This window comes from Ascidiella aspersa, chromosome 2 (genome assembly GCF_963924565.1).
Source record: "Ascidiella aspersa chromosome 2, kaAscAspe10.2, whole genome shotgun sequence".
In the NCBI taxonomy this organism is placed as follows: domain Eukaryota; kingdom Metazoa; phylum Chordata; class Ascidiacea; order Phlebobranchia; family Ascidiidae; genus Ascidiella; species Ascidiella aspersa.
In genome coordinates, this window is record NC_139448.1 from 29,052,308 (window position 1) to 29,080,043 (window position 27,736).

A 27,736-nucleotide genomic window follows, 5' to 3' on the forward strand; every position below is an offset into this window, starting at 1 on the left:
ATACAGCACATACAACTGCAATATTATTAAACAGAAATCACATGATGCTGAAAATGTAACAATCAAGGTTCGGTTGTAGAAGCAGGCCCCCGGAGTCAACGGAGTCGGTTAATTTGTGATGGGACACGGGAATCGGGACGTGCGCCTGGCAGTAGCAAGTACGGAAAAGCTGCACATTGTAAATCGTACAAAACGGAATAACATAGGGTGGTTACCAATTTATTGGGTGGATGAGTAGTATCACACCTCTATTAACGGGCTTCTCTATATCCAGCCATATTTAATTTATGTGAATGGGTAGAACACAATGTTGTGTAATCCATGCCACCCCCTGTAGGTCCATATACTACGACCTGACATCGGGTATCTCTGGTTACAATATATATATATAAATATATATACGGTATTATTTTATTTCCTGAGCAAGCTTACCAGGTTTCTATTAAAGCTAAGAAACAGTCAGGCCTAATGATCATTCCCTCAACGACGCACACATTGGATCGTCAGAATGTTGCCAGCAGTAAACAGAGATAAATCTGCTCGGATCATTCTTCAAGCTAAAAGTGTTGTTTGATGGCGGAATGTCCAGCTTGCTTTTGTCACCGTAGCAAATGACCGCCTGCACGAAAGAAAGGTTTGCATTATCACCTCTATTGAGCACAACATTGTTTTTTTTAAATTTAATTTAAAACGCAAGATAGGCGAAATGATGCCGATATTGTAATTCAAATGTTTTTTTGTTTTTTTAGTAAATGGTTTCTGTATAGTCTGCATAGTTTGGCAACGTTTCGTTGTGCATGTTTAGTCTGCGCATTCGAACAGCGAAAAAAACCTTTCTCCTTAAAACCACTTACACAACATTACAATATACTCCTTACTAAAGCCCGTATGCGCATCCTTATTTTACCCGGTGCGATTTGTTTTAGACGCTTGTAGCGCTCGTATTAGAATAATTCGGGGCTTTGAAGCGTCTGTGGTAGAACATGTGTTAGACATTTTACGCTTGAAGCGGACTGTATTAGAACTGGATACAGGCGAACAGCGAATGCGCAGACCAATCATCCTTTGGTATGAAAGATAATAGCCAGGACCCGCGTACAGCAAACATGTATAATTAAATATATTTCCTAAACCGAAAAACAAAGCCATTCCAAACGTGATTTTACTTATTTTGAATTAACAATGCTTTAGCAACCATAAAACTCTTTAACCTGCTATTAACTGGGTAAAATTGTAAACATTTATAATATGCAAACCTGTAGGATAAAAAATCTATAGTTTGCAACGTTTCGTTATGCATGTTTGTCTGCGCATTCTCTGTTCGCCTGTATCCAGTTCTAATACATTCCGCTTCAAGCGTAAAATTTCTAACACATGTTCTAACACAGACGCTTCAAAGCCCCGAATTATCCTAATACGAACGCTACAAGCGTCTAAAACAAATCGCACCGGGTGAAATAAGGATGCGCATACGGGTTTTAGTAAGGACTTTATTGTAATGTTGTGTAAGTGGTTTTAAGGAGAAAGGTTGTCGCCAAAGTAGACAAAGGTTTGAATATATAAGTTTTGCCATAAAACTGTAAAGTTAAACACAGCAGTTTTTATGTAAGTAATGCTTATCGACATTAACCTATGACGTAATGTTATTAGAATAGGTAATAACTAGAAACTCATGTTCTTCAGGTAGAAACCCACACAGATGTTACATTTTAGACTGTTTTGAACTCACCGCATTCATCCAGGTCGATGCGTTCAATAAGGCAAGTTTTTTATACGGGTGGTAAAAACGATGAGACTCGACAAGTGGAACCTTAAGCTTATATGTGATTATATAACCAAGATTGATGTCATCAGCCATCCCAGTCTCTCTGCAATCGTCAACGAATTTCCCATTTCTAACAAGAAGAAAACAACATCCCATTACTAACAAAAATAAAACAAAAAATATTTTGAGAATTACTAATTTTAAAATCCTAACTCACCCGACAAAAGGAAGCATCTTTTGCGCGAGAGGCCTTGTGACACATACTCCTCCGCCTCCGGTCGCGAAATCGAACTGATTACCGTTCCTCTGTGACGGTATATTGAAGGCAATTGAGTACAAAGAATATAAAGTAATCGGAGTGAACGGGAAGAGTAATCATTTCAGTGCCTTAGTCAGTGGCAGATCCCTTAGTTACAACTATAATCACACCAAATCATGCAAATGTGGTTAAGTTTTCGATAAAGCCATAGACATATTATATTGATCTTTCTGACGATTTCCGTTTTTAAACGCTTATATTAATTTCAATGTGTAAAAGTTGAATCAACAATTTATTTTTTAAATGGATATCTGGTCACAGTTTAAGTCAATTAAAAATTGACTTTGAACCCGTACTTCAAGCTTTAAGCTACCCAAATTAAAATATCCAAGCTACCAACTGAACCTCTATAAAAGCAACAACAACTAAAAGCAGAAAAAATGTGTAAATCAATAGTATTAAGACCAACGACATAATAAAGCCAAAATACAGTAATATCCACAGCAGAAAAAGAACACAATCGTCTAATTCATATATAAGCCTGTAAAAATAAGTCGTAAATGAAACGGAATAAGGGTTAAATGGCCAAAATAACTAAAACTGTAAGTAGAGGTTATGACGCGAATTGTGGGCCACGGTATGGCATCGGCCGTTTTGGTGTCAACGCTTGGGTGCCCTAATTTAAATGGCGCCGTTAGGGCGTTACTGTTTTGGCTTCGTTTGTTTGGCCCTATTTGGCGATATTGATGGGTAATGAGTGGGGTTAGAAAATGGGTTAGAGTTGAAATTATTCGGGAGTTAGTAATGTACTTAGGGGTGTCGTTAGATATTAGGTAAAAGGTTGTAAATAAACCTTTAATTTTTTTTCGACTGCTTTAAGACTAAGCACTTTAATCCGGCCAGCGGGTTTTATTCTTAAAATCCATAATCTAAAAAACACGAACGAGTTTCCACATGTCTGGTTATATCATAAACACTTTTTCCAGCAACGGATCTAGTGATGACCCCGCCAAACTCTATTTTTAGTCTAATCTTCTGCGATTTTATGGCATATTTACAGACAAAAAACGTCCTCTCACATCAAATTTTGGCTATCGAATGGTGGATTTGTGTAGACCGCAAAATGGTTAGTTTGATTTTGGTGCAAAAAGGAGACTTTCCAAATACTTATACTTGTGATACCGATAGTAGAGCCTAGAAGGACCAATTCGTGGAACAGCAATGACCCTCAAAGATCAATTTAATACCCAGGGACAATAACGTAAATAACAAGTCAAGCTTTTAACATCTTGCGTTTTGCAATTAATATATAAAATTGTATTATACTCGGCGGAATGGCAGGGAAGTTAACGCGGACTAGCCGTTAAGGATCACTGAGTTAGAGTGTTTTTTTAATTATAGGTCTAGGGCTCTAGGCTTATAAAAGTTATGGTAATCATGCCTTTCTCTAGTGAATTAGCTTCACAGCCTTAGGCCTAAAGTAAACAGCCTTAGGTACCCTTATTCCAGCCCTGGTGAGTTCAAATACTTTATGGAAAAAGAAGTCTCACAACTACCAAGAGATTATAGACGAACTCTTTCTCCGCTTCCTTGGAGTGCAACATGAGAAGTAAGTCCTCCATAGTCACCTCAACATGTTACCGCAAAATCTAATTGGCGACGTTAGTGAGGAACTAAGTGAACGATTCTATAAGGATATTAATGACGGAGGAGCGATATCAAGAAAACTGGAAGTGATCGCTAATTACTGCGGAAGCTTATGAAGCGATGTATCGAAAGCCCAATATAAAAGAAGATACTGCGCCTTTTTTCTGTCGTCATGGCGAGAATAATGGTTACCCAACATATTTAAACGGGAATTTAATGATGATTAGGAAATTCAATGAGAATTAGGCTTATACACTATAGAGTATTTCGGATTTAGAACATTGTTTTCCGGAAGTATTTTTTCTATTTAGAGCCTAAAATAGAAGTTTTCACTAAAATAGTTTAAATTTCAACTCTAAAACTTGATGTGATAGAAAAATAAGTAATAACAGATTTGCAATTTGCGGCCCAAAGTACACTAGATTCAGAATTGTGTTAACATAATTATGTATTTTTTTTATATTCATGTATTTTTTTGCCCAATGTATTCCGTCATTAAAATATGAAGGAAATCCGGCCGTTTTCTAAAATCTGAAACAAACCGAATCACATTTTGTCAACCTAATTTGGTTAATGCCATATTGTGAGTTTCTCCCGATTTATACCGTCTTTGCAATATGACCATTGTACCGCAAGTAACACATCCTATAAGTTAAACCTTCAAAAGTAAACATACATTGTAAGTTTTTTTGTGCGAGTTGCTAACGTATTTTAACCTTAATATTTAAGTCAACGTGCCCAATAACTTTAATAACGCCAATATATCAAGCAATCTACACTTTTTATCATTTATTTTATTTTTTTTTTATTTGTGCCTAATGCGTTACGTACCGCTCTAAGTCGACATTAAAATTTGCTTTTTAAAGCCAAAACGTCGCAATTTATTTCTTTAAATTCGAATTAAAATTAAAATTTGCACACATTTCCTAACGTAATAGCAAGCTCGTTAGCCTATTTGTTTTATAGCGTCAGAGTATGACGTCATATTGCTTTGACATTCCATTTTTGACCCGACCCGCCAGAACATTTTAAGTTCCTCATGCGGCCCGCGGTTAAAACTAATTGCCCACACCTGCTCTTTAACAAATAGTCCTTGTTTACGGTGAAAAAATCTGATCCGTTGCTAATGTGTCAATCAAAATAAGAATGCATTGTGACATCATAACAAAGGCAATACGAATCTAAATTTCGGGATTTTTGTAAACGTGGTAATCAGAAAAAATCACAATATGTATCCAAATAGGTAATACATTTCGCGATTCTATTTTATTTTAGCGCCCGACAAGTTATTGCCGCTCACTTAAACGTTTGATCAATTTTCAGTGCTTTCGCGGATACCCTGGGACCTTTTTACGAACCCCTTCAGCCCCCGTTGGAAAACACTGCTTGCCAAACTACAACTAAAGAAGTTCATTTTTTCTCATTACCTGTAGATTTTACGTCATCATATTTGTAGACCAATCATTACCTGCCAATGGTCCCAACTTTTACAGCCGAGGTAAATGGACTCGTTCCAGTGATGTTTGTTGAGTTCCTCCAAAAGTATTTGGGGGTTTACATAATTGTCGTCATCGAAGCGACACCACCACCTTTGTGGCGAATACCGTAAGAAAGACAAGTTATTTTTACTGAATGAATTTAGGAATAACTTTGAACGACTTTTTTTATTTGCTTGTTTACAAAAGTCAAATTAAAGGCTCATTGTTGAAAATCACGAACTAAAAGGATGAGTGACCTACTTTTTGTTTGTGGGAAGAAACAAGTCGAACTCAGCACCAGTTTTGCAGCACAAATCAACTCTAAACAACAACAAGCTATTATTAAAAATCTAAAGTAAAAACGAGAGTATTTAAAATAAAACAAGACATGTGTAATTTTAAAAGAACTGGGGCTACATTTTAATAGATTGAAAAACGATTTGTCAAAAATCCCCCAGGAAAAGTAAAGTCTTTAACCTATTGTGAGTATTTCCGCAAGATGTGTTGTGCAAACGACCATTGGTTTTTAGTCGGTATTCTTCGTCAAAATCATCTGTTAAAAAATAGATCTGCATATAAAGTTTGCAATAAATAGTCAGTACAATTTCCAGCATAAAAAGTATGAGTAACCCATTGCATACCTGATCTCTTGAAACTTTTTTATACCAAGTGTTGAGAATCATTTCCAGTCTTCCAATTGAACGATGGTTTTTCTTGCAAGTTTTAACGGTAAAAAGCACATCATTCAGCACAATACGTGCGGGGTCAACTTCAAGTTTCTCGTAACTAGGTCGAATGTTATTTTCAAACTTATTTTCCACCGTGAAGTTGTGGCAAAAGAAGAGTAAGAGGAACACACAAGCCATGCAGGTCGTCCTAGTAACATTACTATTGCGGGCGAACAAACACCTTCGATTCTTTACAAGCATTGTAATTTTTTTCTGTAGTGAAAAATGCATTAGGTGCGGGTTGTAAAAACTCTTGCAAGAATAAGATAATAGCGTAACATTTCAACTAATGCGTTAGTAGTATGCACTCCATAATTTGAAGTTAAAGCGGAGGCAGCAAGTCAAAAGCTGACACGCAGCGAAATGGTACATTTATTAAGTTTGCTATAACACCAAATTAATTATAATAATTTGATGCACTCAGTTTTGGTATAGCTATTGCGTTAAGTTTAGGGTCTTGGTTATTCGAGCTTTACTAGACAAAAAATCATATGGATAAAAATATGTAACGTGACGTCACAAGGTAACACTATTTTGGGACGTTATAAAAATCTTAAGAAAGCATTGGTTATCGTTTGCTCTGGCGCTAAATGTTAGTCCAAATCTTTTTAAGTGGGCGTCAAAATATTTAAAAAAAATAAAATATTTCAGAAATCGGAACATTCTCCTATGCTTTTAAAAAATAAGTCGACTGGTTTGTGTCACAACCAGGGAGTCGAACCGTAACCGAACCGGATCTTTATGAACCGGTTTTAAGTCAATTTTTTTTAAATGTTCCCGAACTTGAACCGGTTTTTGTAAGATTTTAAGGAGCCGAACCGGAACTTTGCCGAATAGTTTGAAAGAACCTGAACCTTAACCGAACCCGAACGAAAGCGGTTCACTCCAGCATGACGTCACAACTTGTATTACACAGGGTCGAGTTACGCCATGTTCGATATTTTATGAAAAAATATAAATATCGATTAAATAAAACGTGGATTTTTTTATTTTTCAGATATTTGAATAATGATTTGGTGTTTATAATACGTCACGTAGCATTTTTTTATTTTAAATGACTTACAATTCAAAGAATGTACTCTACATTTATTGACCCACATTTTTAGATTTAACACAACTTATATTGTATCTGAACCGGAACTTTATGAACCGGTTTTGAAATAACAATTGTCGAACCGGAACTGAACCGGAAAAGTTAAACGGTTCGACTCCCTGGTCACAACACAAAAAATATGTGGTTTCTGTTTCAGTACGTTCTTTTACAATTTGTAACAACTCCATAAGAAATGTGCGCCAAAAAGCACGTAGAAAACAAATAAATCGTCTTTAAATAAACTATTCAAGCGGGCGCTTTCTGCTCCTAGTTCAAACTCAGACACACCAAGTTTAAAAACTTTTTCACAGCAGCTCACTTTCACTTTTACTCAAATGAAAACCCGATAAACTAAAGGCTATCTAGGTCTAGAACTCTAGGCCGACGTTTGCTTTGATATATTTTTCTAACCCTTTTTCTAAAAAGCACATAGGCAGACAAGACCAAATGAAAGTAGACGTGGTTGCGGTTGTTGTATATTTTGTCAGAGTGTATTTTTCAGGGCCTCATTTTCATCAGTGGTTAAAAAATTGGGTCATTATAAATTGGGTTATTTACCAAGTTAATCTTTGTAATATTATATATTACACTTTGGTTTATTCGTTTTACGGTTTATATTGAGTTGTACTTTCTCTTGACTTGTTTCTGCAATCAGTATATTCAAACCGAGTTTACCGCAAATCGTAAATGCATTCATTTCTCAGCTGAGGTTACGGAACTAAATTTAACTACAACTGAGTTAATATACAGGCGGGTTAGGGCTGGCAAATATAAAGCTGTCTTCCACAGACCATTTTCTCATTTCATTCTCTGCCGGATGAAACTAAATATCATGAGGGTCGAGCGAGAGGAAAATACATCCCTCGACAAGCCCATACAAAATATCCTATTCTTCTTTGTTACGGTAAAGTTCACATTCGGCTGTGCTCGGCTGCTGCACAACAATCTCATTTACACATGGTGTCATCTAAATAACGTCTGGCTGATTTAATAGCCACACCTAAGCCTCGCCCATTTAATTATAGCGCCAACTGAACAGGTCGGGTTGTGCTTGACTGCCGCATTATAACCCAGGGCAGAGGCGTGGCTACGGAGTCGGTTAGGTACATATATCCCAAAGCGCCGAAATGAGGCTTACAAAAGCCAAAATGAGACTGCTTATTCTTTAAATACAAATGTTCTATTAAATTTTGAATTTTTTTTTCGTATAAAGTAAGGTATATTACGGAAATGTAATAAAAATTGTGATTAAACGAGAAGGGGGCGCAAATTTTATAGTTTGCGTCCGTGCGCAAAATACCTGGCTACGTCATTGAACCAGGGTTAATATTAACTATTTATTTGCGCTCTCCAATCAGCACTAACCTAAACAAAATATCATTTGCCAAAGACATCTGCACGCCGTCTGCGAATTTTTGTTCTACCATTTGTTTATCGCCAATGACTAAACCAGTCTTTTTATGTCTTAGCGTTTCTTTACATATAGTTATTGTATGAAACTCACAACGCCCTAACTTAAGGTTTTCAAATAAAGTTTTTGCTGTTTGGATATGGCTAGAAAACAATTCGTACGAATTAAATAAAAACACAGAAATTGCTTCTGTTTAGACCAGCGGTTTCCTAACTTTGCAAATAAATATGCCTGGTGAACACGTTGCAATTATTTTGATATTTCGCGGTCAGTTCAGCCATGTTTCTTGCAGTACACTATATAGTGCAGTCACTATTATTTAATGCAACAATTTTCTAACTAATGCGAACGATTCACTGATAACAGGTACTACAGCATAATGGATGCTTTACAATGTCACAAGAGACACCATAAAACACGCTATATGATCGAATAGTAAAGCATAACTAAAGACAATAATAATGACAGCTAGATAATGTTTAAATATAGACTAACGTTTAACGACATTGGCTAAAGCCTAATATTGAAAAACTTAAAGAATAGTTCTCCTTGCGAATCGTCTGAAACTGCTGTACAGACCCAGTTGGTCTGCTGGTTTAGACTAACTTTGAACGTAAATAATAAGGACAAACAAATCGTATTTTCACAGCAAACTACATTCGGTATATTTAAACTGAGTTTTTAGCAAATCGTAAATACTTATGCTGCCATATAGTTGAAAGTACGAAACCCAATTAACATAAATTGAATCAACATACAGGCGAGTTAGGGCTGACAACTATGAACAGAAAAGTTCCATGTTTCATTCTCTGCAGTAGCGAAAAAAGTATCCGATTGTCGACCAAGCAGCAAACATATTCGTCAAGCGAAACATCGGGTCAAGCGAAACATCGGGTCAAGCGAAACATCGGGGGCTTTTTTGTCACAGTGAAGTTCACGCTGGGCTGTGCTTGGCTGAACACAACAACTTCACCTTATTCAACCAGCAGGCAAACTCGTTGGCTTGTTAATAAAAAAAGTCTCCTGCACGAACATTTCGTGTCATATTTTGTTTGCAATTTGCACCCCCAGCTGAAGGCCCCTTGGTAAATAGACTTCTAATCCCTTAAAACGTCATCTACATATAAGCTTCCATCGTGTCTGGATATTTAAAGTCTTTCCGAATTATAGTTTTACTGTAAAACTCTGGACAAAAAACGTTCTGAAACAAACCAAAAAAAAACATAAAAAAACTAGACAGGGTTGCGGTTGTTCTATGCTTTGTCAGGGGATATTTTTCAGGGACTTATTTTTATGTGTGGCTTAATAATTGGGTCATTATAAATAAGGTTATTTACCAGGCTAATTTTTGTAATATTATATATTACACTTTGGTTTACTCGTTTTACGGTTTATATTAAGTTGTAGGCTACTTTCTCTTGGCCGAAAATTTTTTTGCCTTCGCCTATGACTTTACAGATGCATAAAAACTTTTGATGTACATATACAAATCCCAAAACTTTACCTTGACTTGTTTCTGCAAGCAAAAACAGATATGGGCCGAAAATTCTCTGACATCCCTTCCGACGTAAATGCAAATATTTTTCCTTAAAAAATCGCTTAGTGTTTTCTCTCCTCCTCGCCCTCAAACCAAATAAAAAAAACAAATTAGTTTCCCCTATTAATAAAAAAACTCCAATCAATTAAAAAACTACATGTTTGATGCCCCTTAACAATAAACGAAAAACAGTCTCAACCCGGAAGTAAATATTTCATTAACAAAACAGTATTTTTCATTTCTTTTTTCAACCCCCTTTACAAAAATGCACCCCCAACCCTTGGGCCCAAACCACAAAAATCAACAAGCTTCATGATCTTTTTTGGGGAATAAATTCGAATTAAGAACAACCAACAGTTTCTTATAAATCAACTTTTTGTATTAAATTGTCATCCACCTGATTGTTGGGTTGTTAAGCAATGAAAACAAAGGGATTCGTAGTATAATTTTTATGGTTTAATAGCGATTTGATTTACATAAATAGCATATTGGCGAACACTACAAAAGGGAGATATATTCAATTTGATCAATTTGATATAGCACAGTAAATGTTGCAGTACATTTTGTTTTACAGATTAGCGGCATGTGTCAACCGGAAGCTTAAAAGAATACATCGCTCTCGCGTGTAATTTTTTTTCCTTGCATCTGGCTCCGAAGTTGAAGTGTCCTAGACACCAGAAACTGCGAAAATCAAAATATATTTGGATCCGCTTATATTTCTTCAAGATTTGATTACAAAAGCGACATACAACCAAAAATTACAGCTCAAATTTGTGATTTTTGTAACTATCAATGTGAAAGCAGCAACCGCGAAATTACAGACGCGCAATATAGAACAAATACAACTGCAATATTATTAGGCAGAAAGTCACGTGTGCTAAAAATAGAAAAAACAAAGTTCAGTTGTAGACGCAGGCCTCCGGAGTCGACTGAGTCGGTTAATTTGCAGTCGGACACGGGAATCGGGACACTCGGGTTGGCAGTAGCAAGTTCGTAAAAGCTGCACATTGTAAATCGTACAAAATGGAATAACATAGGGTGGTTACCAACTTATTGGGTGGATGAGTAGTATTTTTAACGGGCGTTGAGTAGCATTTATTAACGGGACCTACAGGGAGTGGAATGGATTGCACACACCTCTATTAACGGGCTTCTCTATATCCAGCCATATTTAACTTATGCGAATGGGTAAAACACAGTGTTGTGCAATCCATGCCACTCCCCTGTAGGTCCGTATATCACGACCTGATCGGGTATCGGCTCCTAACCGATATTATCGGAAACTATAAATCTGACTATTTTGTTAATTACAGGCTCTAACTTCATTGCAGCTCTAGTTATGTTACAAACTCAACAGTTAGTAGAGTTGTGGTCTGGGCCAAACCTCTTGTTACAATATGTATATTGTATATATATGAATAGGTACACGGTATTTTTTTTCCTAAGCAAGCTTACCAGGTTTCTATTAAAGCTAAGAAACTGTCAGGCCTAATGATCATTCCCTCAAAGACGCACACATTGGGTCGTTAGAATGTTGCCAGCAGTAAACAGAGATAAATCTGCTCGGATCCTTCTTCAAGCTAAAAGTGTTGTTTGATGGCGGAATGTCCAGCTTGCTTTTGTCACTGTAGCAAATAACCGCCTGCACGAAAGAAAGCTTTGCATTTTCACCTCTATTGAGCACAACATGTTTTTTTAAATTTAATTTAAAACACAAGATAGGCGAAATGATTCCGATATTGTAATTCAAATGAATTAGTAAAAAGGATGCGCATACGGGTTTTAATAAGGATAGTTAAATGTTGTAATGTTCTTAAAAGTGTTTTAAGGAGGAAGTTGTCGCCAAAATAAATAAAGGTTAAAATATAGCATTATTTACCATAAAACTGCAGAAAAAAGGGTCAAACACAGCAGTTTTCTTTTAAGTAATATTTATCGACATAGACATATGACGTAATGTTATTAGAATAGGTAAAACTAGAAACTCACGTTCGTTTTTCAGGTAGAAACCCGAAATAAACAGATATTACATTTTAAGCTGTTTTGAACTCACCGCATTCATCCACGTCGATGTGTTTAATAAGCCCAGGTTTTTATACGGGTGGTAAAAACGATGAGACTCGAAAAGTGGAACATTTAACTTGTATGTGATTATATAACCAAGATTGATGTCATCAGACATCCCAGTCTCTCTGCAATCGTCAACGAACTTTCCATTTCTAACAAAACGAAAACAACATCCCATTACTAACAAAAATAAAACAAAAAGTCTTTTGAGAATTATTAATTTTAAAAAGTTAACTCACCCGACAAAAGGAAGCATTTTTTGCGCGAGAGGCCTTGTGACACATACTCCTCCGCCTCCGGTCGCGAAATCGAACTGATTGCCGTTCCTCTGTGACGGTATATTGAAGGCAATTGAGTACAAAGAATATAAAGTAATCGGAGTGAACGGGAAGAGTAATCATTTCAGTGCCGCAGTCAGTGCCGGATCCCTTACTTACAACTCTAATCATACCCAATCATGGAAATAAGGTTGAGTTTTCGATAAAGCCGTAGACATTGATCTTTCTGACGATTAGGTTGATCTTTCTGACGATTTCCGTTTTTTAAACTTTTATACTGAATTCATTGTGTAAAAGCTGAATCAACAATTTATTTTTAAAGGGATATCTTGTGACGGTTTAAGTCAAAAATTTAAAAAAAAAATTAAAATATCCAAGCTACCAATTAACCTTCAAAAAAAGCAACAATAACTAAAGCAGAAAAATCTGTAAATAATAGTATTAAACCAACGACATAATAAAGCCAAATCCAAAGAATATTCACGGCTGAAGAAGAACGCAATCGTTTAATTAATATATAAACCTGTCGAAATAAGTCGTAAATGAATCGGAATAAGGGTTAAATGGCCAAAAAAACATCTCAAACGGTATGTAGAGGGTATGATGCGAATGGTGAGCCATGGTCTGGCATCGGCCGTTTTGACGTCAACGGTTGGGCGCCCTAATTTAAATGGCGCCGTTAGGGCGTTACTGTTTTGGCACAGTTTGTGGTCGTATTTCGGGATATTAATGGGTAATGGGCGGGACTAGAAAATGGGTTAGGGTTGAAATTATTAGGGAGTAAGTATAGTGTACTGAAGGGTGGCGTTAGGTGTTAGGTAAAATGTTGTACAGAGCTTCCGTCGTTTCCGACTGTTTTAGGACTTATACCGATTTAAACGGTATTGCAACTATTACGCACCGGTATTAGTCCTACTTTTTTATATTATGTTGTTCTTATTTCGGTTTTATGGCTGGAGACCATTTTGCGGACAATTAAGGGGTTTGTTTTCCTTTAATTTTACTGATTTCATGCTAATATTGGCCAATACTTTTCCACTAAGGAAATACTGAGTTTTCTTTATACTGTCGCAATCCAGTGCAACAGTAAATACCCTTGTTATGAATTATTCATGGTATTTTTGTTGTTTACTCTCTATAACAGACCTTGGCAACATACGGCCCGCAGGCCTGAGTTAAAAAGGAAGGACGAGTTTCTATATGTTTGGGTATATCATAAACAATTTTTCCAGGAACGGATCTAGTTATGAGCCCGCCAAACTCTATTTTTAGCCTAATCTCTTCCGATTTTATGACATATTTACAGACAATAAGCGTCATCTCTCATCAAGTTTAGGCTATCGAATGGTTGATTTGTGTAGACCGAAAAATGGTTAGTTTTATTGTGGTGCGAAACGGAGACTTTCCAAATACTTATACTTCTTGTCATACTGGGGTAGTAGAGCCTAGAAGGAGCAGTTCGTGGAACAGTAATGACCCTCAAAGATCAATTTAATACCCAGGAACAATAACCTAAATAACAACCACTGGCTGACCACAAAAACATCACTCTACCACCAGTCCCACCGATGCACATCAAACTCGGATTGATAAAGGACGTAGTTAAATCTTCAGATCAAGATTCATACTGTTTTGCTTACATTTTTTCCCCTGGGATAAGCGACGAGCAGAAGAGAGTTGGGATAGTAGATGGACTGAAGATTTACATTGCTTAGAGACCGCCATTTTGTTACAACGATACCTATCTTGAAGTTTGATCTTGGAACGCAATCGCTGGTGGGGTCAAATACCATATGGAAAAAGAAGTCTCACAACTACCAAGAGATTACAGACGAACTACTCCTCAGCTTGCAGTCCTTGGAGTGCAACATGAGAAGTAAGTCCTCCACAGTCACCTCAACATGTTACCGCAAAATCGAATTGGCGACGCTAGTGAGGAGCAAAGTGAACGATTCTATAAGGATATTAATGATAGAGGAGCGACATCAAGGAAACTGTAAGTGTTGTAGGTCGCTATAATTACTGTGGAAGCTTAATAAGCGATGTTTCGAAAGCCCAATATAAAAGAAGATACTGCGCCTTTTTTCTGTCGTTATGGCAAGAATAATGGTTACCAAACATATTTAAACGGGAATTTAATGATGATTAGGAAATTCAATGAAAATTAGGCTTATATGTATTTCGGATTTAGAACATTTTTTTTCCTGAAGTATTTTTTTCTATTTAGAGCCTAAAATAGAAGTTTTCACTAAAATAGTTTAAATTTCATAACTCTAAAACTTGATTTGATAGAAAAATAAGTAATGACACATTTGCAATCTGTGGCCCAAAGTACGCTAGACTCAGTTGAAAAACCCTGTGCAAGAAAAATTGTGTTAATTAGTTATATTTTTATGTATTTTATTTTTATGTGTTTCATTGCCCAATGTATTCCGTCATTAAAATATGAACGAAATACCGGCCGTTTTCTAAAATCTGAAACATACCGATTCACATTTTGTCAACCTAATTTGGTTAAGGCCATGTTTGTATTTTTCCCGATTTATACCGTCTTTGCGATATGACCATTGTACCGCAAGTAACACTTCCTATAAGTTAAACCCTCAAAAGTAAAAATATACATTGTAAGTTTTTTTGTGCGAGTTGTTAACAAATTTTAACCTTAATATTTAAGTCAACGCGCCCAATAACTTTAATAACGCCAATATATCAAGTAATGTACATTTTTTATCTGCGGCCAATGCGTCAAGTACCCCTCTAAGTCGACATTAAAGTTTGCATTTTAAAGCCAAAACATCGCAAATTTTTTCTTCTTTAAATTCGACTTAAATTGCACAATTGCACACATTTCCTAACGTAATAGCAAGCTCGTTAGCCTATTTGTTTTGTAGCGTCAGAGTATGACGTCATATTGCTTTGACATCCTTTTTTTGCAACGGCCAGCCAGAACAGTTCCTCGTGCGGCCCGCGGTTAAAACTAATTGCCCACACCTGCTCTTTAACAATTGGTCCTTGTTTAAGGTGAAAATCTGATCCGTTGCTAATGTGTCAATCAAAATAAGATGTATTGTGACATCATAACAAAGGCTATACGAATCTAAATTTCTGGATTTTTGTAAACGTGACAATCAGAAAAAAATACAATATGTAGCCAAATAGGTAATACATTTCGCGATTCTATTTTATTTAAGTGCCCGACAATTTATTGCCGCTCACTTAAACGTTTGATCAATTTTCAGTGCATTCGCGGATCCCTGGGACCTTTTTACGAACCCCTTCAGCCCCCGTTGGAAAACACTGCTTGCCAAACTACAAGTAAAAAAGCTCATTTTTTCTCATCACCTGTAGATTTTACGTCATCATATTTGTAGACCTATTATTACCTCCCAATGGTCCCAACTTAAAGACAAATTATTTTTACTGAATGAATTTAAGAATAGCTTTGAAAAGTCAAAAAAAAGACTCGTTGTTGAAAATCACGAACTAAAACGATGAGTGACTTACTTTTTGTTTGTGGGAAGAAACAAGTCGAACTCAGCACCAGTTTTGCAGCACAAATCATCTCTTAACAACAAGCTGATTTTAAAAATATAAAGTAAAAACGAGAGTATTTAAAATAAAAAAAGATTAGAAAGACATGTGTATTTTCAAAAGAACTGGCGCTACATTTTAATAGATTCAAAAACGATTTGTAAAAATCCCCCAGGAAAAGTGAAGTGTTTAACCTATTGTGACTATTTCCGCAAGATGTGCTGTGCAAACGACCATTGGTTTTTAGTCGGTATTCTTCGTCAAAATCATCCGTTAAAAAATAGATCTGCATATAAAGTTTGCAATAAATATTCTGTACAATTTCCAGCATAAAAAATATGCATAACCCTGATCTCTTGAAACTTTTTTATACCAAGTGCTGAGAATCATTTCCAGTCTTCCAATTGAACGATGGTTTTTCTTGCAAGTTTTAACGGTAAAAAGCACATCATTCAGCACAATACGTGCGGGGTCAACTTCAAGTTTCTCGTAACTTGGTCCAATGTTACTTTTAAACTTATTTTTCACCGTGAAGTTGTGGCAAAAGAAAAGTAAGAGGAACACACAAGCCACGCAGTTCGTCGCACAAACATGTCTATAGCTGGCGAACAAAGACCTTAGATTCTTTGTAAGCATTATAATTTTCTGTATTAAAAAAATGAATTAGGCGCGTTGTAAAAAACTCTTAATACGAGATTAAGATTAAAATTTTAACTAAAAATATGCAGCTTAAACGCTTAACATTTAGAGTAATGCGTTAATATTATGCAATCCATAATTTGTAGTTAAAGCGGAGGGTACGGCGTTGCGGACCGTTCGGGCTTACATTAATCACTATAGTTCAGTCTTTTATCTGTGTTGGGTTAGTGATTAGTTTTGGTTTGGCCATGAGGCAACGTAGGCAACAGTAAAAGTTTCCCAAGGGTTTGGGTTAGGTTTGAGATATGGGTTATGTTTGGTGTTAGGCGGTGGGTTGAGTTTGGGGGTTAGGACGATTATTAAGTTTACTTTTGTCGCAAATAAACCTTAGCGAACTAAGAATTCGAACGAAGACGCTCATGTCACGACCTAATTAACTGTTACTCAGCAACCAGAACTTAATAAAAAAATACGAAATTATCGTCTCCTACAACCAGCCTTCTAGAGATTATAGTCTTAAGAAACTCAATAGTTTTTTTTGATTTTGGTTTTCTACAAGAAACTTGAAGCGATGATCCCATGCTGTTCAAAAATAAGTCCACTGGTTTGTGTCACAAAATGCTGTTTTGCTAATTGTAATTGGTCCGTAACAAATGTGCGCCGACAAGCACGTAGAAAACAAATAAAAAAGATGAAATACAAAAAGCCTGTGTCGCGCTTTAGTTGGTTTGGTTTATTGAGTGCGGCAACAAACGATAAAAAACGACTTCAAATAAGCTATTTAAACGGGCGTTTACTGCTCATACTTAGATACACCAAGTTTTATAACTTATTCAAAGCAGCTCTGTCTAACTTTTGTTCAAATTGAAAGCCGACAAACTGAAGGTTATCTACGCCTATGCTAATGTTTGCTCTGACATCTTTTTTAAAACAGCTTCTAAAAGTCTCAAACGGTTTGAATGGCTTCGCTTGTTATCAAGTCGCCTGGTGGCTAAACGTAACAAACAGAGTATGCCACCGAAATTGCTTACAGCCTTGTATTATGTCTGCTATACCTTTCGTTTTCATGATGCTAAATTAAGAGGCGTTGTGTGACTCAGTTTTGATTTTTAGTTAATGTAATTAACCAGCTTTTATTTGTAACTACCTAAAATCCCGCTAGCGAGAGGTCCTTAACAGCCAGAAAACAAGTTTACCTCCAATAGCCGGTGGTGTCAAAATCGACACCATCCTCAAAGATGTACTTATTTATTTAGAAAAGTAGCAAGACTACAGCAAGTCAACTTTAATGCCGTTCCGCAGATGATTAGCTATAAGAAAGCAAAAAAAAACACATTCTGATGGTCGGTATCATTCCAAATTGCTAACTACTCCAAAACTTGCTACACAAAATATAATAACTCTTGAAAGTTTATATCACTACTCATGTTGATCATGTACGTCGTGCAGTATTTGCATTCTGTTTTCCAATCGCCGTTACCATACACTCCACAAATTCTAAGTCTGCCAAGTGTAGCTGTATTGTGTTTTGAAGCCTTGCCACGTATTTCCTTCGACCTGTTTCCGCTTTGCCACGTTATTATCTTTAGCTGGAGTATGAACCTTCATCGGCTGATGTTGCTACCGGACATTTTCTGTATAGAATACAGGAGTTTAGTGCTGCTATGTCTAATAGGTTTGTCTAATCAACCACAAAGGCCACCGCCTACTTGCTGCATGGGTTGTATATTTTCACGCAATTTGCCCAAAAAACGTCTAATGCTTCCATAGGCTCACGAATGTGGATAAACTTATCGGCCACCAATTCTGACTTTTGGCACTTGTTTTCAAATCTTATAAATCTTTTTACATGTACGAAGTCAGCTCTTAACAAGTTTCTCTGTAGACAGAAGGGCCGTATTATTTCCGCCGCATAAAAAGTCAACAGAATGACTTTTGTCGTAAATCACGCGTGCATATTTTGGTAGATTCTCTCATTGTATGTGTTTATATAGTTGTTAAAATAGAGTTGTCAACAAAGCATTTCCAGCAGTCATAAGTGCTACAACCAGCTTTGTAGCGAAGACTAGGATTGACACCTGATCTCATCCGCAAGTATGAACACTTGGAATGCGCTGCTTATACACACAGTAAAGGGTTTGGTTATGTCTCTCCACTTATGGCTGTGTATTGCACTGAAAATGAACTCAGCATCATGCAAATCTTTATAACTCAAAGAGTCACTCTCACGTGCTTAAAGCTCCTCTTCTGGTATATGTTGTTGATCATCAGTAGGGCGATTATTTTTTGACCGAAAAAAATAATTATTTGGCAAAGTTTGACCTAATAATTTTTTTGGAGTTTGTGCAAAACATGGTGAACGTGAATATATTTTCTATAATTACCAACCTGCATTCCACGGTGGGCAAACATGGCATATGTATATCCATTATCCAAGCACGAAGAATATATATCTGAAGTAGTCGTAAAAAGAGACTACTATTTTTTTCGTAAGCTATGTGCAGCAAAAAGGTGACTTTCAATTGCAATTTTCGAAATTGGTAGGCCTACACCACAAATCAGGGTTTTAACATTTAGTGCCGGCCCAGCTCAATTATCTTCAGTAAAAAATACTATATGATCGAAAAAAATAATCTTCAGTGCGTAAATTGTTTTTTGACATATATCAATATTAATTTTGCTCCTAAAGTTTCAAACCATTTTGTTGCCTAACAACACACACTCACACAGACACATACACACAAACACTCGCACAGTCGCACACCCCCAGTCGCACACCCCCACGCACACACAAACACACACACACATACACACACAAGCAAACACAAACTAACACACACATAGACACACAATCACACACACACTATCACAAACAAACAGACAAAACCAACACTGTTATATTTGTTTTCAGTAGAGTCAGACATATTTGGCGCATGCAGTTAAACACATAAGTTCGTTTGTTGACTATTTGTTAATGGAATGTGAAGGTAAAGAGGTTAAGTGACTTAACCCAACAAGCTGTTTAGTGTTTATGTTATGGCAAAAAACAAAGACATGTACAGTATATCAATGCGCCTTCAATAGGAAACACCTACATTTACTCCATAACGAATATATCAGGGTTATATCGGCCGGAATGTCTGACTTTCAGACAAGCTTTTCTCGTCTTTAGTGTGTTGGCTTGATTGATAAATTGCACAAGAAGCGTATGTTAACCAGGTACGTTGGTACGAGCAATAAGTTGCCAGCATGACATATCACCTAATCAAGGTAACTCTACCTACCAATAACGTATATATAATAATAATTTAAAAATAAACACCGTACACGTGATGAGTGATACTGATGCGCTTTTCAGCGTTTTAAAGGTCTAAGAATATTTTGTTGCAAACTAGTTTTAGGCAGAATGTGAATTGGACTGAAATAATGTGACATAATGTATACTTTTCAAAACAAACTACCGCCAATCCATTGGTCATTTTGTAATCCTTAAATCATAATTGGTTTGTAAAGTCAGTGCCAGCATAGAGCACTAATACAACATTCAGATGCACTTACAAAATATATTTACCTTTTCTTTATTGCAATGAGATTTTGTAGGCAGGAGCAATGTTGGAAGTGCCCCAATCGCTAATCTTTTTCTTGTTGCATGTGCAATAATTTTCTCTTTTTCAAAATAGGCTTCACAAATCGACGCCCTGAATATATTATTTTTTTCTTAAAACGAGCACCTATATACAGAAAAACAGCAACCTACGTTTTTTTATGTAACATTTGTTTAATTTTGTCATTTTGGCAAGGATCTCTAAACTGCAAAGTAAAATGACGCAAGCTTGTCCTGTGCGCTTTTTCCTCTTCATTTTTTGCCAAATCTGATCTTCCTATCGCAAACAAAGACCTAACAAACTTTAATCGGTTTGTATAATTGCACCCCGGAATGCAACAGTGTGTCATGTTCACTTTTTTCGTCCACTGTTGTATCAAGCGACATTGGAAAGGTCGAATCTTACCCGGTTCATCCAAGCGTGACCGATCTGCCGATATTTACGAGTGTCGCCTCTAGCATTAGTTCTCTATGGTGCCAGTGGTTTTTAACCTATGGTAAGCTGTCGAACACCTATGTTATGCTGCAAGCGTTCGTCGAACGCCAAAACTTAGTATTCGTTACTTCCTCCTAGCAGCTGAAACTGTGCATAATCAAATTATAAACTTGCAGTTATAAAGGTTAATTGGCCAAACTTTTAATTTATAACGTTACGTGACACCTTGGCACATAACAGAGATTCGAATTTAACTTAAAATAACAGCATTGATGTTTCAGAGGACATTCTCACCGAACCCTTGAAACAGCTGCGTCGATTCCAAGGGTTCAATCGAACCCTGGTTAAGAACCACTGGTCAGTGCTAATGCAAATTTTGCTTATTATTTCATTCAACATTTAAAACAATCCTTACATATAAAGATATGCCAAAATCGGGAAATGCCAATATTAAGTAGGTTGCCAATAAAAAAGCCTACGGTAGTTCAGACATGCATTGGTGTAGGTAGGCCTACTTAAGATAAATAAGGTCATGTTCTCTATAGGCTTCCTATACGTTTATTATGGAACCAGTGGCATTGGCGATTCTAGGTTTCCTTAGTGTTATCACTTAACACATTGTTTACGATTTAAAGTGAGGCTAAAACCCTTGTAACAATTTTTCATCAATTCATGGTTTCTCTGGAACATATTGTTAACAGTAAGAATGCTATATAAATGTAGTAGTGTTTGATTATTTATTTTTTTAACTTGACCAGAGATTTTACTTTGTTTTACCTAGATTTATTGATTGCAGAACACTATTTCAGAAAGTTACGTTTTTATTTTTTGCTTTGTTTATAGACTAGGAAATATAGGTTTTATATATACTTTGATGATTACTTTTTGTCCTCGCCTATATTCAACGATCCTGGCTATACAGCGTTTTTTATTTTAACGCACGATTCAGTTCAAAAAATACGTATATCATTCCATTTACTGATAGGTCGGCCAAAATCAATTTGATATAGCACAGTAAATGTCGTAGTAGATTTTGTTTTATAGATTAGCGGCATGTGTCAACCTGAAGCTTAAAAGAATACATCGCTCTCGCGTGTAATTTTTTTTCCTTGCATCTGGCTCCGAAGTTGAAGTGTCCTAGACACCAGAAACTGCGAAAATCAAAATATATTTGGATCCGCCTATATTTCTTCAAGATTTGATTACAAAAGCGTCATACAACCAAAAATTACAGCTCAAATTTGTGATTTTTGTAACTATCAATGTGAAAGCAGCAACCGCGAAATTACAGACACGCAATATAGAACAAATACAACTGCAATATTATTAGGCAGAAAGTCACGTGTGCAGGCCTCCGGAGTCGACTGAGTCGGTTAATTTGCAGTCGGACACGGGAATCGAGACACTCGCGTTGGCTGTAGCAAGTTCGTAAAAGCTGCACATTGTAGATCGTACAAAATGGAATAACATAGGATGGGTACCAACTTATTGGGTGGATGAGTAGTATCTTTTAACGGGCGTTGAGTAGTATCTATTAACGGGACCTACATGGAGTGGAATGGATTGCACACACCTCTATTAATGGGCTTCTCTATATATCCAGCCATATTTAACTTATGTGAATGGGTAGAACACAGTGTTGTGCAATCCATGCCACTTCCTGTAGGTCCGTATAACACGACCTGATCGGGTATCGGGTGTCGGCTCCTAACCGATATTATCGGAAACTATAAATCTGAAAATTTTGTTAATTACAGGCTCTAACTTCATTGCAGCTCTAGTTATGTTACAAAATTAACAGTTAGTAGGGTTGTGGTCTGGGCCAAACCTCTTGTTACAATATGTATATTGTATATATATATACACGGTATTTTTTTTTTATTTCCTAAGCAAGCTTACCAGGTTTCTATTAAAGCTAAGAAACTGTCAGGCCTAATGATCATTCCCTCAAAGACGCACACATTGGATCGTCAGAATGTTGCCAGCAGTAAACAGAGATAAATCTGCTCGGATCCTTTTTCAAGCTAAAAGTGTTGATTGACGGCGGAATGTCCAGCTTGCTTTTGTCACTGTAGCAAATAACCGCCTGGACGAAAGAAAGTTTTGCATTATCACCTTTATTGAGCACAACATGTTTTTTTAAATTTAATTTAAAACACAAGATAGGCGAAATGATTCCGATATTGTAATTCAAATGAATTAGTAAAAAGGGTAGGCAAGTAGGGGTTTTAATAAGGATAGTTAAATGTTGTAATGTTGTATAAGTGTTTTTAAGGAGGAAGGTTGTCGCCAAAATAAATAAAGGTTAAAATATAGCATTATTTACCATAAAACTGCAGAAAAAAGGGTCGAACACAGCAGTTTTCTTTTAAGTAATGTTTATCGATATAGACATATGACGTAATGTTATTAGAATTGGTAAAACTAGAAACTCACGTTCGTTTTTCAGGTAGAAACCCGAAATACACAGATGTTGCATTTTAAGCTGTTTTGAACTCACCGCATTCATCCACGTCGATGTGTTTAATAAGCCCAGGTTTTTATACGGGTGGTAAAAACGATGAGACTCGACAAGTGGAACCTTTAACTTGTATGTGATTATATAACCAAGACTGATGTCATCAGCCATCCCAGTCTCTCTGCAATCGTCAACGAACTTTCCATTTCTAACAAAACGAAAACAAAATCCCATTACTAACAAAAATAAAACAAAAAGTCTTTTGAGAAATATTAATTTTAAAAAGTTAACTCACCCGACAAAAGGAAGCATTTTTTGCGCGAGAGGCCTTGTGACACATACTCCTCCGCCTCCGGTCGCGAAATCGAACTGATTACCGTTCCTCTGTGACGGTATATTGAAGGCAATTGAGTACAAAGAATATAAAGTAATCGGAGTGAACGGGAAGAGTAATCATTTCAGTGCCGCAGTCAGTGCCGGATCCCTTACTTACAACTCTAATCATACCCAATCATGGAAATGAGGTTGAGTTTTCGATAAAGCCGTAGACATTCTTTCTGACGATTAGGTTGATCTTTCTGACGATTTCCGTTTTTTAAACTTTTATACTAAATTCATTGTGTAAAAGCTGAATCAACAATTTATTTTTTAAAGGGATATCTTGTGACGGTTTAAGTCAAATATTAAAAAAAAAATTAAAATATCCAAGCTACCAATTAACCTTCGAAAAAAGCAACAATAACTAAAGCAGAAAAATCTGTAAATAATAGTATTAAACCAACGACATAATAAAGCCAAATACAAAGTAATATTCACGGCTGAAGAAGAACGCAATCGTTTAATTAATATATAAACCTGTCGAAATAAGTCGTAAATGAATCGGAATAAGGGTTAAATGGCCATAAAAACATCTCAAACGGTAAGTAGAGGGTATAATGCGAATGGTGAGCCATGGTCTGGCATCGGCCGTTTTGACGTCAACGGTTGGGCGCCCTAATTTAAATGGCGCCGTTAGGGCGTTACTGTTTTGGCACAGTTTGTGGTCGTGTTTCGGGATATTAATGGGTAATGGGCGGGACTAGAAAATGGGTTAGGGTTGAAATTATTAGGGAGTAAGTATAGTGTACTTAAGGGTGTCGTTAGGTGTTAGGTAAAATGTTGTACAGAGCTTCCGTCGTTTCCGACTGTTTTAGGACTTATACCGATTTAAACGGTATTGCAACTATTACGCACCGGTATTAGTCCTACTTTTTTATATTATGTTGTTCTTATTTCGGTTTTATGGCTGGAGACCATTTTGCGGACAATTAAGGGGTTTGTTTTCCTTTAATTTTACTGATTTCATGCTAACATTGGCCAATACTTTTCCACTAAGGAAATACTGAGTTTTCTTTATACTGTCGCAATCCAGTGCAACAGTAAATACCCTTGTTATGAATTATTCGTGGTATTTTTGTTGTTTACTCTCTATAACAGACCTTGGCAACATACGGCCCTCAGGCCTGAGTTAAAAAGGAAGGACGAGTTTCTATATGTTTGGGTATATCATAAACAATTTTTCCAGGAACGGATCTAGTTATGACCCCGCCAAACTCTATTTTTAGCCTAATCTCTTCCGATTTTATGACATATTTACAGACAATAAGCGTCATCTCTCATCAAGTTTAGGCTATCGAATGGTTGATTTGTGTAGACCGAAAAATGGTTAGTTTTATTGTGGTGCGAAACGGAGACTTTCCAAATACTTATACTTCTTGTCATACTGGGGTAGTAGAGCCTAGAAGGAGCAGTTCGTGGAACAGTAATGACCCTCAAAGATCAATTTAATACCCAGGAACAATAACCTAAATAACAACCACTGGCTGACCACAAAAACATCACTCTACCACCAGCCCCACCGATGCACATCAAACTCGGATTGATAAAGGACGTACTTAAATCTTCAGATCAAGATTCATACTGTTTTGCTTACATTTTTTCCCCTGGGATTAGCGACGAGCAGAAGAGAGTTGGGATAGTAGATGGACTGAAGATTTACATTGCTTAGAGACCGCCATTTTGTTACAACGATACCTATCTTGAAGTTTGATCTTGGAACGCAATCGCTGGTGGGGTCAAATACCATATGGAAAAAGAAGTCTCACAACTACCAAGAGATTATAGACGAACTACTCCTCAGCTTGCAGTCCTTGGAGTGCAACATGAGAAGTAAGTCCTCCACAGTCACCTCAACATGTTACCGCAAAATCAAATTGGCGACGCTAGTGAGGAGCAAAGTGAACGATTCTATAAGGATATTAATGATAGAGGAGCGACATCAAGGAAACTGTAAGTGTTGTAGGTCGCTATAATTACTGTGGAAGCTTAATAAGCGATGTTTCGAAAGCCCAATATAAAAGAAGATACTGCGCCTTTTTTCTGTCTTCATGGCGAGAATAATGGTTACCAAACATATTTAAACGGGAATTTAATGATGATTAGGAAATTCAATGAAAATTAGGCTTATATGTATTTCGGATTTAGAACATTGTTTTCCTGAAGTATTTTTTTCTATTTAGAGCCTAAAATAGAAGTTTTCACTAAAATAGTTTAAATTTCATAACTCTAAAACTTGATTTGATAGAAAAATAAGTAATGACACATTTGCAATCTGTGGCCCAAAGTACGCTAGACTCAGTTGAAAAACCCTGTGCAAGAAAAATTGTGTTAATTAGTTATATTTTTATGTATTTTATTTTTATGTATTTCATTGCCCAATGTATTCCGTCATTAAAATATGAACGAAATACCGGCCGTTTTCTAAAATCTGAAACATACCGATTCACATTTTGTCAACCTAATTTGGTTAAGGCCATGTTTGTATTTTTCCCGATTTATACCGTCTTTGCGATATAACCATTGTACCACAAGTAACATATCCTATAAGTTAAACCCTCAAAAGTAAAAATATACATTGTAAGTTTTTTTGTGCGAGTTGTTAATGTATTTTACCTTTAATATTTAAGTCAACGCGCCCAATAACTTTAATAACGCCAATATATCAAGTAATGTACATTGTTTATCTGCGGCCAATGCGTCAAGTACCCCTCTAAGTCGACATTAAAGTTTGCATTTTAAAGCCAAAACATCGCAAATTTTTTCTTCTTTAAATTCGACTTAAATTGCACATTTGCACACATTTCCTAACGTAATAGCAAGCTTGTTAGCCTATTTGTTTTATAGCGTCAGAGTATGACGTCATATTGCTTTGACATTCCATTTTTGACCCGACCCGCCAGAACAGTTTAAGTTCCTCATGCGGCCCGCGGTTAAAACTAATTGCCCACACCTGCTCTATAACAAATGGTCCTTGTTTACGGTGAAAATCTGATCCGTTGCTAATGTGTCAATCAAAATAAGAATGCATTGTGACATCATAACAAAGGCAATACTAATCTAAATTTCTGGATTTTTGTAAACGTGGTAATCAGAAAAAATCACAATATGTAGCCAAATAGGTAATACATTTCGCGATTCTATTTTGTTTTAGCGCCCGACAAAACAAGTTATTGCCGCTCACTTAAACGTTTGATCAATTTTCAGTGCTTTCGCGGATCCCCTGGGACCTTTTTACGAACCCCTTCAGCCCCCGTTGGAAAACACTGCTTGCCAAACTACAACTAAAGAAGTTCATTTTTTCTCATCACCTGTAGATTTTACGTCATCATATTTGTAGACCAATTATTACCTGCCAATGGTCCCAACTTTTACAGCCGAGGTAAATGGACTCGTTCCAGTGATGTTTGTTGAGTTCCTCCAAAAGTATTTGGGGGTTTACATAATTGTCGTCATCGAGGCGACACCACCACCTTTGTGGCGAATACCGTAAGAAAGACAAGTTATTTTTACTGAATGAATTTAGGAATAACTTTGAACGACTTTTTTTATTAGCTTGTTTACAAAAGTCAAATTAAAGGCTCATTGTTGAAAATCACGAACTAAAAGGATGAGTTACCTACTTTTTGTTTGTGGGAAGAAACAAGTCGAACTCAGCACCAGTTTTGCAGCACAAATCAACTCTAAACAACAAGAAGCTATTATTAAAAATCTAAAGTAAAAACGAGAGTATTTAAAATAAAACAAAGATTTGAAAGACATGTGTAATTTTAAACGAACTGGGGCTACATTTTAATAGATTGAAAAACGATCTGTCAAAAATCCCCCAGGAAAAGTAAAGTGTTTAACTTATTGTGAGTATTTCCGCAAGATGTGCTGTGCAAACGACCATTGGTTTTTAGTCGGTATTCTTCATCAAAATCATCTGTTAAAAAATAGATCTGCATATAACGTTTGCAATAAATAGTCTGTACAATTTCCAGCATAAAAAGTATGAGTAACCCATTGCATACCTGATCACTTGAAACTTTTTTATACCAAGTGTTGAGAATCATTTCCAGTCTTCCAATTGAACGATGATTTTTTTTGCAAGTTTTAACGGTAAAAAGCACATCACTCAGCACAATACGTGCGGGGTCAACTTCAAGTTTCTCGTAACTATAAGGTCGAATGTTACTTTCAAACTTATTTTCCACCGTGAAGTTGTAGCAAAAGAAGAGCAAGAGGAAAACACAAGCCATGCAGGTCGTCCTAGTAACATTACTATTGCAGGCGAACAAACACCTTCGATTCTTTACAAGCATTATAATTTTTTTCTGTAGTGAAAAATGCATTAGGTGCGAGTTGTAAAAACTCTTGATGCAAGAATAAGATTTAATAAAAAATGTGCTGCTTAATAGCGTAACATTTCAAGTAATGCGTTAGTAGCA

The 27,736-nt window shown here is 36.4% G+C and overlaps 1 protein-coding gene across 1 annotated transcript; it reads right to left on the minus strand.

Annotated features, from left to right (window-relative positions):
* Positions 1 to 1,206: 1,206 nt before the first annotated feature.
* LOC146164733 (beta-1,3-N-acetylglucosaminyltransferase manic fringe-like) lies at positions 1,207 to 27,643 on the minus strand. Its single transcript, XM_083380806.1, has 10 exons — positions 27,320 to 27,643; positions 27,156 to 27,247; positions 26,930 to 26,989; positions 26,659 to 26,779; positions 12,225 to 12,313; positions 5,411 to 5,470; positions 5,140 to 5,260; positions 1,983 to 2,071; positions 1,730 to 1,895; positions 1,207 to 1,221 (listed from the first exon to the last, which is right to left on the minus strand). The coding sequence occupies exons 1-10, from the start codon at positions 27,638 to 27,640 to the stop codon at positions 1,207 to 1,209; spliced, it is 1,134 nt and encodes a 377-aa protein (XP_083236932.1). The 5' UTR covers positions 27,641 to 27,643.
* Positions 27,644 to 27,736: the final 93 nt, after the last annotated feature.